We start from the raw sequence: 12656 nt of genomic DNA, 5'->3' as shown, positions 1-12656 counted from the left end.
TTCTATGGCGATTTTGAAGCAGTGGCTTCTTCCTTGCTGAGCGGCCTTTCAGGTTATGTGGATATAGGACTCGTTTTACTGTGGATATAGATACTTTTGTACCTGTTTCCTCCAGCATCTTCACAAGGTCTTTTGCTGTTGTAGGATTGATTTTCACTCATCTCTAGGAGACAGAACGCATCTCCTTCCTGAGCGGTATGACCGCTGCATTGTCCCGTAGTTTTTATACTTGCGTACTATTGTTTGTACAGATGAACGTGGTACCTTCAGGCGTTTGGAAATTGCTTCCAAGGATGAACCAGACTTGTGGAGGTCTACCATTTTTTTCTGTCTTGGCTGATTTATTTTGATTCCCCCATGATGTCAAGCAAAGAGGCACTGCGTTTGAAGGTAGGCCTTGAAATGCATCCACAGGTACACCTCCAATTGACTCAAATGATGTCAGAAACTTCTAAAGCCATGACATCATTTTCTGGAATTTTCCAATCTGTTTAAAGGCACAGTCAACTTAGTGTATGTAAACTTCTGACCTACTGGAATTGTGATACAGTGAATTATAAGTTAAATAATCTGTCTGTAAACAATTGTTGGAAAAATTACTTGTGTCATGCACAAAGTAGATGTCCAAAACTGTAGTTTGTTAACAAGAAATTGTGGTGAAAAACTAGTTTTACTGTCTCCAACCTAAGTGTATATAAAATTGCGACTTCAACTGTACATACATCCCTGGCAAAATTTCCACTGCATTTCAGCCCTGCCACAAAAGGACCAGCTGACATCATGTCAGGGATTCTCTCGTTAATACAGGTGTGAGTGTTGATGAGGACAAGGCTGGAGATCACTCTGTCATGCTGATTGAGTTCAAATAACAGACTGGAAGCTTAAAAAGGAGGGTGGTGCTTGGAATCATTGTTATTCCTCTGTCAATGATGGTTACCTGCAAGGAAACACGTACCGTCATCATTGCTTTGCACAAAAAGGGCTTCACAGGCAAGGATATTGCTGCCAGTTTGATTGCACCTAAATCAACCATTTATCGGATCATCAAGAACTTCAAGGAGAGTGGTTCAATTGTTGTGAAGAAGGCTTCAGGGCGCCCAAGAAAGTCCAGCAAGTGCCAGGACCGTCTGCGGGATCGGGGCACCACCAGTACAGAGCTTGCTCAGGAATGGCAGCAGGCAGGTGTGAGTGCATCGCAACGCACAGTGAGGTGAAGACTTTTGGAGGATGGCCTGGTGTCAAGAAGGGCTGCAAAGAAGCCACTTCTCTCCAGGAAAAACATCAGGGACAGACTGATATTCTGAAAAAGGTACAGGGATTGGACTGCTGAGGACTGGGGTAAAGTAATTTTCTCTGATGAATCCCCTTTCCAATTGTTTGGGGCATCCAGAAAAAAGCTTGTCCGTAGAAGACAAGGTGACTGCTACCATCAGTCCTGTGTCATGCCAACAGTAAAACATCCTGAGACCATTCATGTGTGGGGTTGCTTCTCAGCCAAGTGAGTGGGCTCACTCACAATTTTGCCTAAGAACACAGCCATGAATAAAGAATGGTACCAACACATCCTCTGAGAGCAACTTCACCCAACCATCCAGGAACAGTTTGTAGATGAATAATGCCTTTTCCAGCATGATGGAGCACCTTGCCATATGGCAAAAATGATAACTAAGTAGCTCGGCGAACGAAACATCGATATTTTGGGTCCATGGCCAGGAAACTCCCCAGACCTTAATCCCATTGAGAACTTGTGGTCAATCCTCAAGAGGCAGGTGGACAAACAAAACCCCACATATTCTGACAAACTCCAAGCATTGATTATGCAAGAATGGGCTGCCATCAGTCAGGATGTGGCCCAGAAGTTAATTGACAGCATGCCAGGGTGGATTGCAGAGGTCTTGAAAAAGAAGGGTCAACACTGCAATTATTGACTCGTTGCATCAACTTCATGTAATTGTCAATAAAAGCCTTTGACACTTATGAAATGTTTGTAATTATACTTCAGTATTCCATAGTAACACCTGACAAAATATCTAAAGATACTGAAGCAGCGCACTTTGTGGAAATTCATATTTGTAATAATTCTCAAAACTTTTGGCCACAACTGTAGTGTCCCCATGACACTGAGCACTGAGCCAATCATGGCGCAACGCTCCGTATTTTCTGCTGGCTTGCCCCACCACCACAGAAAGCACAGAGCTTGGCTGAAACACCTGCATTTTGGAGCTGCCTTACTCAAGAAAACAAAAATGGCTTTATTAACTCAATGAAATATATTATTTTTTACATGGTTTCCAAACTGATATGTGACATGTATTAATGGCCCCCCAAAATATTTTATTGCTTAAAATGACCTGCCCTGAATGATGGGTCGCCACTGAGTTGGGGAGGAAACGGGACTGAAGGGGTGTAGTGGAACAGAACTAATGAAGAGAATGTAATGTAGTTAGGCCTTGACTGGCCTTACACTCCAGTACAGTAGCTGGCGATGTATGCACCTTGAAGGTAGAATGCGACCCGCCAACCCAATTCCAACGAAGAAGAAGGTGAAGATTTCTGATAGGAGCTCATTGCGAAACATTTGTCCAACAACATCCAGGTTGGGTAGTTCAATTGTATATTTGGTTATTCTTTCTAGTCTAAATAATTGAGCAATTCTGTTTTCGATTTTTCATTAAAACATTTTCTTGCTAGCTACATTACTTTTCAACACGACATTATAACGTTGTTGTCACACGTGGATACTACTGCCGTGAGTTAGCTCATTTGCTAATTCCTAGCTTGGCTACCATTTGTTACCAAGGATATTTTCGTTTTCATAGAAGGTTAGCTTTTTGCGTTAGACACGATCGTTCATGTGAACGTATAGTGTGAGATTCGATGCCTCCTGCAAGCAAACGGGCGAGAAAAGAGGACTCACTGCTGGAGTTGGCGTGTGAGTGGGGGTCCTGCCAAGAGTCGTTCGATCGGATGCAGGAGTTCTGCGAGCATGTGGAGGGTCACCTCAAGGCGCTGGACATAGAGGACGGGGGAAATTACTCATTTGGTGAGCGGGCAAGGGGAGCATGGATTACTCTCTTTTCACAGCCACTCAGTACCTCCGACGTGGAGTGACGCTCTGTGTGAGAGATGCAATGCATAAGAGAGGAAAAGTCTAACCTTAATTTTTATTTGAGATAAAAGTAGCTATCAAAGGCTATTGTGGAACAATAGTTGTATGTTGTACAATGCCATATGCATGTATCTTGTTCGTTTTATGTCACTAGAGGAGCACAGCTGTCTATGGAAAGATTGTGGGTTCTGCTCTGTGGAGAGTGCCGAGGAGTTTAAGCGCCACGTCTATTTCCACTGTTACCACACCAAGCTGAAGCAGTGGGGTCAGGGGGTACTCAAGGCCCAGCCCAGCATCGGCACCTGCACCATTGGCCTCCACAACCGCAACATCGTGCCTGACATCACAGACAACTTCATCTGCCAGTGGGAGCAATGTGAGGTGAGACACTGTTAGTGTGGGTTATATCTAGCTTAGATGTGAAGCTTGTGGACAGACAGACATGGCATTAAGCCGGGCATAGACCAGGGACGTGAACAGTCGGGCACGAAACACACACTACTCTTTCATTTAGATGGGCTCAAATCTATTCAAGTGGACCGGTTTAAGCATATCAGTTTAAGTGGTGAAGTTTTCACACATTTGTTGGTCTTAATAAGTTCATTACTATGAGAGTAACATGTTTTTGTGTGTGTGCGTTTGCAGCAACCCTCCCTTGCCAACCCAGAGTGGTTCTACCGCCATGTGGAGATGCACAGTATGTGTATGGATGTACCCTCTACTGATAAGGAGCTCTTGGTGCACTGTGGCTGGAAGGGTGAGTCCACTGACCCCTGTAAAAATGGCAGCAGTGATTAACACAGGCTAGTTTCCAACTTTTCATGGAGAAGTAGAGGTGTTTGTGTGTTTCAGTTGAAGGATGTGGGGTTTTTGATTATTTTGGAATTGAGGGTGGATAAAATAGGTCAAATCAGGTTATTACTGATGTCATGTGACCTGGAACCAGAGTGTAACTGCTACTGAGAGTATCACCTGTACTTGTTTTCCCCTGACTTTTCTCCAGACTGCGAGGCCACTTTTAAAGGGCGTTTTAAGCTGCGGGAACACCTGCGGAGCCACACTGGGGAGAAGGTGGTGGCCTGCCCAATCTGTGGAGGGATGTTTGCCAACAACACCAAGTTCTTTGACCACATCAGACGGCAGACCACCATCGAGGGTGAGAGGGGAAGGTCAGGGGTGGATTGGATTAATGCCGTTGCTAACATTGTGGAGTATAACACAGTAACACATTTACTTAAGGACTGACTATAACTGTGTGTCTGTGGTCCCTTGTCTCTCCTAGGTCAGAGGTTCCAGTGCTCCCACTGCTCCAAACGCTTTGCAACAGAGAGACTACTGAGGGACCACATGAGGAATCATGGTCAGTCCCTTGAACCCCCTTTGTATTTCTATTACACGTTGCTGTCGTTTGATGCCCAGTAATACTGTGCTCTGATCTGTATCTTTTTTTCCTTCTCTCTCCTTCTCTGCTGTTAGTAAATCACTACAAGTGTCCATTGTGTGACATGACCTGCCCATCCCCCTCATCACTGCGGAACCACATAAAGTTCCGCCATAGCAACGAGAAGCCTTACAGCTGTGAATACTGCGAGTACAGGTAGGTTAATAAATTTGGCAAATAGTTAGGTAATGCCCAGGACTCCCGGTCAGTAATATAAGCCAACACCATCGATTTCTGACAGAGATCATGTCCATACTCAATCAATATTATGAAAGTGAATTATATCGAAGGAGTACCTGTTTAGTGTGTGCAAGTGTTAACGATAGTATGGGCAAAACCCATCCTAACCCGTCTTTCCTGTGGTGTGTGTATCTCTCCTCAGCTGTAAGAACCTGATCGACCTTCGTAAACACCTAGACACCCACAGCACTGAGCCGGCCTACCGCTGTGACTTCACCAACTGTGACTACACCACACGCTCACTGCACTCCATCAAGAACCACTACAAGAAAGTACATGAGGTGAGTTAGGGATATTTACAAATGTTTATCCTTTTTACACTGCTGCACTGTGCTGGGCTGGCCTGGTCATGCGTCCATCACAGTTGGTGGAAATGTGCTGAAAAGGACAATATGAAGCCAGCCCGGTACGGTTTGTGTCAGCCATGAAAAAACAACTCTATTAATTGTGATCCATTCCAAAACTATGCGTGACCTATTTTCTGAGATGTTTGCTTTTTGTGTTGACGACTCAGGGAGATTTTGTGGCTCGCTACAAGTGTCATGTCTGTGAGCAGTGCTTCACGAGGGGAAACAACCTCACTGCCCACCTCCGCAAGAAGCACCAGTTCAAATGGCCCCCTGGACACCCCCGATTCAGGTACCAACATAGCAAGCGTAACATTTATAGCCAGCATACTAGGACAACCAATTCTAAAGTGCATGTGGTTGAGATTGCATCTAACAGCATGTTTATGTGGAGGTGGTTTGTATTAACAAGGCCTCATTCAATGCAAGTAGTTTGACTCCAGAATCATTACTAGGTGAATGAGAAAGTCTTGAGCATCGTTTGGGCATCATTTTGGTCTTGTGGCTAACACCTCCGTCTTCCTTCTCTCTCCCAGGTATAGGGAGCATGAGGATGGCTTCATGCGTCTGCAGCTGATCCGCTATGAGAGTGTGGAGCTGACCGAGCAACTGATGAGAGAGAGACCGGAGGGCCACGAGGGGGAGGGGGAGGATGCTGCCCGGACAGATATCCTGGGGCCTGGGGAGGATGCCAGGGTAGTAGCACACTCCACGGAGGTACAGGTGGAGCTGAGAGGGGTGCTGTTGGAGGGGGAGCAGGAGGAGGGTGTGTTCTATGATTTGACTGGGGGGGACTCGTCTCAGGTAGGGGAGGACACTGTGATCCTGCAGCTACAGGACACTGCTCAGCAGCTGGTCATGCAGGTGGTATAACCACTACAACCCCTCACATAGACATGCTGCTCATCTAATCGCTTGTTCCTCTGAGATACTGAGCAGTGACACAGCACAGAGGCACCAGGACTAAGGGAAGGATGGGAGAGCTTTACCGTTTTTTTTAGCATGCCTGTCTACTGAGTATGAGGAGGGAGAACTCTTCAAGGATTCACATAGTATTGATTGAAGTGAACAGTGGCTCCTAAATATTGGAATTTAACCAGCAGGACTGGCCTTACCTGCCCTCACTGCAGGGCCCACACTCCTCATAGCACTCTGTCAGAAGATATGGAGTTGATATTGTGGATGTGATTTCTTGGACTGAAGAGTTGTTTTCCAACGTCTGATCCGCCATTGTTGGAGACCAGGACAGTTGCTATGTTTTGCATTATGAACAACTTTGAGCTGAGCTGAATGTACTTCATAGGTGTATACTATAAAGCAGGATCAATGAGTTAGCCAGCTGACTAAGTAGTCTTATATAACTTGTTATATTTTTGGGGGGTGTTGAAATGTGTTGGTCTAAAGAAGTCAGCATGCTTCAGTTCGGCTGGCACCTATGAGTGTGCTCGCATACACCCTTAAATGACCTTTGCTTGAAAAGTTAGAAAAAAAGCGACAATAGTACTGTTTGTCTAATCAGAATTAATCTAAGATGACTCAAGAAATCTGTAATTAATCTTGATGTTTTTGACGAAGATATCTTCGTCGTGCAATTTTATATCTAAGATATTTGGTGAAGTATTTTTCAAAGGAAAAAATGTACTTGAAAATGAGTCGTCTCTCGTTGAATGACAACAGACTATTCAAGAATCCATACTGTTGACCAGTCACAGACAAAGGGGTGTCAACTTCGGCTCCGAACTTCGGCTTGCCTCCAAAACGTCACAAAATGTCATCTTAATATATGCATAAACTCTGCCAAATTGTTTTGGCTGGGAAGCATGAGGACGCCTTTAATTCAGTGTTTTCCAACTCCAGTCCTCGAATACACCCAAACAACGCACAATTTTGTTGCTCTGGAGAATTTAATCTAATTCAACTCATTGAGGGTTTGATGATTAGTTGAATCGGGTGTGCTTGTCCAGGGCTACAACAAAAATGTGTTGAATACAATTGATTCAAGTTAAAAATAAAATAAGCAGAAAATGAATAGTTATTGCTGGTTGTTTATCTAAGTTAGCTGGCTAACTCATTGACCCTGATTTTATTATACCCCTCAGCTGTTTGATTTGACATTTTGTTTTTTGGTCCTGGGCAATAAACAGATTGTGCTTTTTATTGGCTTGTATCGTATTTTGCATTGCTGTCACTCACCTTTTTAGAGTGTGTATATTTAATTTGATGCACATTTCAGAACATTGCATGTAGATGTGAACTGATGATTCTCTATCAAGTGAAGCAGAACGTTGTGTATAATACTTATCTATATTTTTCACTTAATTATCCCACAGAAATGGATTTTCTGCGTGTGCGTGCCTGTGTGTGCATGGTGTGAAAGAGAGCATTCTCTGGCCTAGAATCTAATCCACTTAGTGGTGCTCTTTGCATCCGGCTTGTTGCCCGTCAGACACTTCCTCCAATGATGGACAAGACTGGCAGACACAGAGAGGCTACGTACAGGACTGAAATAGGATGTTGAGGCTCTTGATTGTTGCCACTATTCAATGGCAGAGCTGGAATCAATACTTTTTGCTCTAATCGTGCAGCTATTGCAATGCACTCAAGAAAGCCATTCTTATAACAATATCTTGTTATTTCTCGCCTCCTTTTCTTATACACTACAATTGCATATCCATGCAAAACTGTATAATGTACATGAATATATCTGCAACTCATTCTATGGCTCTGTGTAAGCACAGCACATAGTATTATATCTGTGGTAGTAGTGGATGGGTTGTTGTTAGCTGTGTTTAAAAGATTAACCAGTCCTAGGAGCTTAGTGTTAGCAGCACTCACTGTGCTCTGCTTCCTTACTCTGTCGCTATCTCTGGACCCTACTGTAGATAGAGTTCATGCAGAACACCTGAAGACTTCTTGGCATGCTTCTGTGCCTTTTTTATGGAGATTTAAATGGGAGTTTGAAGAGAAACTCCTTAACATCCATGCATGCTTTTTCTTTGGTTCAGAACTGAGGTGTTTACCTCTCCTGCTTGTAGAGACTGCTACTGAGGGACAGAAGACAGGCAACCATGAGACTGTACTCAATGCTGCTTCTGCTCCTGGGGTCCTCACACGGGGTATTCGCACAGCTGCCTGAGTTAATGGAGGAGGAAGGTAGCGGTAAGATAATTTACTAGAACAGTATTACTCGTGATGGTTATTGAATGAAAGTGCATAACTTTCGCGAGGTTTACCCTTGGTTCAGTACATTTGAGTCATTTAGCGGTTTGTCTTATCCAAAGTGACTTAAATCAGCTCCAGGATGTATGTAATCTGATGAAATTGAAATGATTCATTCAGATTTGACAGGCAACTTAGTGTATATTATCTGATGGAACTGATCTGATTCAGCTGTGACAGAGGTGGCTCCAGAGCCAGAACCTGTGGATGACACCTACTGGTCAGGCACAGCACCCATCTGTATGGGAGGTTGTAAGGGGAGACACCAGGAACTGAAGAAGGATCGCTGTGGGGACTCTGACTGCTGCTGGTTTGGCTATAAATCGCTCTGCAGAGGTACCACTCCCACATGTAACCTTTATCTGCTGTACCCTGCTCTCTCACTGTAGTGTAGCACATTCATCATAATTACATAAAAATGATATCAAATTGTATTTTCCTTAACAACAGGAAATTAATTAATTTGTCAGTACACTGAAATGTATCAAACTAAAATTGGAAATACATTGTACTATCTTTATCTTCTCATACAGTATATTAGTCATTATTCTCTACTTTGCGCATGTTCTGTTTGTCCTGTTTGCTCTTGTTCTATAGTGTTTGTCCTGTTTGCTCTTGTTCTATAGTGTTTGTCCTGTTTGCTCTTGTTCTATAGTGTTTGTCCTGTTTGCTCTTGTTCTATAGTGTTTGTCCTGTTTGCTCTTGTTCTATAGTGTTTGTCCTGTTTGCTCTTGTTCTATAGTGTTTGTCCTGTTTGCTCTTGTTCTATGGTGTTTGTCCTGTTTGCTCTTGTTCTATAGTGTTTGTCCTGTTTGCTCTTGTTCTATGGTGTTTGTCCTGTTTGCTCTTGTTCTATGGTGTTTGTCCTGTTTGCTCTTGTTCTATGGTGTTTGTCCTGTTTGTTTGTCCTGTTTGCTCTTGTTCTATGGTGTTTGTTCTGTCCTGTGTGATTCAGTGAACTGTGGGAGGCCTGATGTGGACTATAATGGGATGGTGTACGGGAACGACTGGTGGGTGGGCTCAGTTGTCCGGTATGCCTGTCGCTCTGGCTTCCTATTGGTGGGGGACCCTGCCCGAGCCTGCCAGTCCAATGGAGGCTGGACCCCCAAACCCTCCTGTCTCAGTGAGTTGCCCATTTTGTTCAATAGTGATCAAAGACCCAACTAATTTGTCACTACTCCCTGTAGGTGTAAAGAAGTAGCGTTCGATGTCATTGTGTGAATGTAGCCAGCTCACAGTAGTCTCAGTGAGTAGCCTGTTTGTTCATACAGGCTTATTGATCACCATTAATTTTGCCTTAACACCTCAGGGAACACATTTTAGTACACTCACTATCGTACTATATTAAGTCCTTTACCTTTCTTTCCTTCTCTCACATACGCCTCATGTCTCTGCTCCTCCACACCCCATCCCCTCTACCCCTGTCCCCCCTCTCTCCCTGGGCCAGGGGTGTGTCGTCAGGGCCGTGTGGAGATCACTGAGAAGGAGCTAGAAACAGCTACCTGCTCCTCCACCTGTCCTCTTAAGTCCTACATGGGGCCTCTTAAGCAGGGCTGCTATGGCATTGACAACTGCAGAAAGATGAATCCTGACTGGAAGCGCTGGTTCACCCGCTGTGACACGTGCCTGTGTGATTGTCACATCGCCTGTGGTAAGTAGTAAACTTTTACGCCCTTGAGTGGTACAGTCCATTGACTGATGATAGCTAAATAACTGGGTATGTCAACTAGCAGGCAATGAAGTTAAACCAGATTAGCTCGTTTCAATGAATGGGTGGAATGGGTGTGAGTTTGTTGAGTTCTTGAAAAATGTGTACTCTAGAGTGTGGTTAATAATTTGTTCACAACGTGTTTATTAAATTTGATATCCAACTGAAGGTAACCCATTCATATTTCACAAGTTCTAAAATCTTTGGCCCACACAACAAACACTTCCCCACAATGTATTTTATCTTTAAGTATCTTTAGGTTAAAAGACGGACAAATTCCACTATTGAGTGACTAGAATATGTATTCCAAAACCATCGCAAGGATATCGGTGAACAGCCTAACATCACAGATCCTCATTGGAATCTCAATCGGAATGCTTGAATCCTCGTCGGACTATTGCTGCTTCATCTGCTGTCAAAAAGAGGATCAAAGGGAAACCTAGCGAGACATCTCTGTGGAACTAACAACAGTCTGTTGTGAGAGACTGCGGTCCTAACCTCAACAACCTCATAGGGTTAACGTATAGAACACAGTGGAGGTAAAGACACTACTTTTCCTCAGTTTCCTAAATAAACTCCCTGACTACATAAAGTACTCATCATGCAGCGTATATTAACAGTTTTGACGATAGAGGGGGAGGCCTCTCCTAGTGTAGAGGTTCTGTTGGGATTAACAAGTTGTCCTTTAGCTCAACCTGCTCATTCAATCTGTCCTGGAACCTAGAATGAGCTAGTTGTTGAGCTGAGACCTTAATCTTGTTACCCACCGCAGCCCAGAGGAGAGTAGAGGTGTCGGTGGAAGTCAGAGAGGAGGACCAGGTTAACTATCTAACAGCATGTTTACTGTACTGCATGTGGGGATAGCTTGGAATAACATAATATGCAATGTGTATTTCTAAATGGATGGGGATATACAATATTAACGAAGTGTGTCTTCATTTATCCTTATGTTACAGCCATTGGATGGACTGTTGTATTGCTTAAGAGTTACCCAGATGTAGATGGTTGTCCAAAGTCAAAGGTGCTTCCTCACTAACAATGTTAGTTGTTGATGATTTGTCATTGTCTTATAAATCCAACTCTGTGTTTAGACCATAGGGATCTAGATTAATTCTATTTTGAATCCATTCTATTTAATTATATTTGTTTTAGATCAAGAGCTGAGCCTCAGGATATGTTTGTTTTCTTTGCGTTTGTAGCAGCCAACTCCTGCAATGAAATGAACATGACCAAGTCAAACATTATTTTGTCTTAGTAATGCTATTCTAACAACTGCTTATTACACACAGAATGGAATAGTGTTGTACATACTGGGAGAACAGAAGAATAAGAGATGATTCATAAGCACTGTTTTAGACCCGCAAGAACCTGCATCCATCCTGGTCTGAACCACAGAGGACTCTGACAGTAGCTCCCAGGAGGTCTGATTGGCCTCATTTCCAGCCACTCAATTCACACGCTTCCAGGTGCAGCCCAAAGTCTGGGTAACTGTTTCTCTGTGAACCTATTAAATGGAGAGCAACAAGTGTAAGTTCATCATGCACAACAAGGCAGGATAGGCTATGATGACTGACCATACCGTACAACATTTTGATAAGAGAAATTGACTTTGATTTCTGGAAGTATGTCATTGTAAAATGTATAGAATTAAGCCTGAAAATGTATGATTATACAAGAGATTACATAGACTTCTCTGTCAAATAAAATGTATTTAAATTTGTGTTTAGTGTTAATAATGATGCTAATACTGACCAATGTTCCTTACTTAAAGTCGTGGTCTGGGTCCTCCAGTCTCCTCATGGGCCCCAATAGTACTCCCCCTTCCACTACCGAGCTGGAGTAGACCTGACTGACCAACCAATTCTCCATTGGACAGCTCACTCTCACACAGACAGCCTGATAGGCACTGCCACCCTCACTGGACCTACAAGATGCAACAAGAACCCAAGATAATGAAGGCTTATTATGACCCTTCAAGCGGGTATGTACTCTCTTTAGTGTTCAATATGAAACTATGATAACCGTAAATTAAAAGACAGGTAATAGCATTATGTAGTATTAGTGACAGTTTAATGTGTACGCTGACATTTACTTTCATATTCAATCAACCGACATGAGCGATACTGTTTGCAGGCCATGACCTACAGCAACACAATATATAGATGTGAATGTGGCACTTTAGCTGTAATATGTCAGAGCACCCAATAAATATAATTGGAACTCACCTCCCTGTGCGAGTGTCCCCAGTATCAACAGCTGCAGAAGAGCCACAGAGAGGAGAGTTGTAAGTCCTGGTGCCATTATGATGATACTACCTGCGTCTCAAATCCAGGTGTCTCTTGCTCTGTCACACACACGAGCACTTCTTCAACTGTACTTCTTATTTATCCATTCAGCAAAAGGCATTGTGGAATAAGGTCAGCACGCTCTTTAAGAACTCACGCGTATGACAAATCAACACTGCACCTTTTTATTTATTTTACCAGGCAAGTCAGTTAAGAACAAATTCTTATTTTCAATGACTGCCTAGGAACAGTGGGTTAACTGCCTGTTCAGGGGCAGAACGACAGATTTGTACCTTTTCAGCTCGGG

At 43.5% G+C, this 12656-nt stretch overlaps 2 protein-coding genes across 3 annotated transcripts; both read left to right on the top strand.

The window, feature by feature from the left end:
* The first annotated feature begins 2398 nt into the window (after positions 1-2398).
* On the top strand, positions 2399-7294 carry LOC124005148 (histone H4 transcription factor). The gene is made up of 9 exons (XM_046314133.1): positions 2399-3043; positions 3264-3490; positions 3755-3866; positions 4113-4265; positions 4392-4469; positions 4586-4706; positions 4933-5071; positions 5305-5429; positions 5674-7294. Exons 1-9 carry the CDS (start codon positions 2878-2880, stop codon positions 6008-6010), a joined length of 1458 nt encoding a protein of 485 aa, XP_046170089.1. The 5' UTR covers positions 2399-2877; the 3' UTR covers positions 6011-7294.
* A 138-nt stretch (positions 7295-7432) lies between these two features.
* Positions 7433-12574, top strand: si:ch211-117m20.4. Of its 2 annotated transcripts, none has more exons than XM_046314153.1 (5): positions 7433-8290; positions 8528-8692; positions 9312-9479; positions 9804-10007; positions 10315-12574. In XM_046314153.1, the coding sequence occupies exons 1-5, from the start codon at positions 8206-8208 to the stop codon at positions 10326-10328; spliced, it is 636 nt and encodes a 211-aa protein (XP_046170109.1). In that variant the 5' UTR covers positions 7433-8205; the 3' UTR covers positions 10329-12574. The 2 variants fall into 2 exon arrangements, with proteins under 2 accessions (XP_046170109.1, XP_046170102.1); XM_046314146.1 differs by having other exon boundaries at positions 7433-8296.
* The last annotated feature ends 82 nt before the right edge of the window (positions 12575-12656 follow it).

This window comes from Oncorhynchus gorbuscha, linkage group LG02 (assembly GCF_021184085.1).
Source record: "Oncorhynchus gorbuscha isolate QuinsamMale2020 ecotype Even-year linkage group LG02, OgorEven_v1.0, whole genome shotgun sequence".
NCBI lineage: Eukaryota > Metazoa > Chordata > Actinopteri > Salmoniformes > Salmonidae > Oncorhynchus > Oncorhynchus gorbuscha.
Note: the sequence above shows the minus strand (reverse complement) of the source record. Positions and strands in the feature narration are given on the sequence as shown.

What these genes read in the sequence shown, in the direction of transcription:
- si:ch211-117m20.4 (XM_046314146.1), top strand. Translation starts at nt 8,206, where the DNA reads ATGAGACTGTACTCAATGCTGCTTCTGCTCCTGGGGTCCTCACACGGG. An exon ending in AATGGAGGAGGAAGGTAGCG is followed by an intron (nt 8,297 to 8,527) that starts GTAAGATAATTT and finishes GATCTGATTCAG; the next exon opens with CTGTGACAGAGGTGGCTCCA. An exon ending in CCCCAAACCCTCCTGTCTCA is followed by an intron (nt 9,480 to 9,803) that starts GTGAGTTGCCCA and finishes TCCCTGGGCCAG; the next exon opens with GGGTGTGTCGTCAGGGCCGT.
- LOC124005148 (XM_046314133.1), top strand. Translation starts at nt 2,878, where the DNA reads ATGCCTCCTGCAAGCAAACGGGCGAGAAAAGAGGACTCACTGCTGGAG. An exon ending in CGGGGGAAATTACTCATTTG is followed by an intron (nt 3,044 to 3,263) that starts GTGAGCGGGCAA and finishes TTATGTCACTAG; the next exon opens with AGGAGCACAGCTGTCTATGG. An exon ending in ACTACAAGAAAGTACATGAG is followed by an intron (nt 5,072 to 5,304) that starts GTGAGTTAGGGA and finishes TTGACGACTCAG; the next exon opens with GGAGATTTTGTGGCTCGCTA.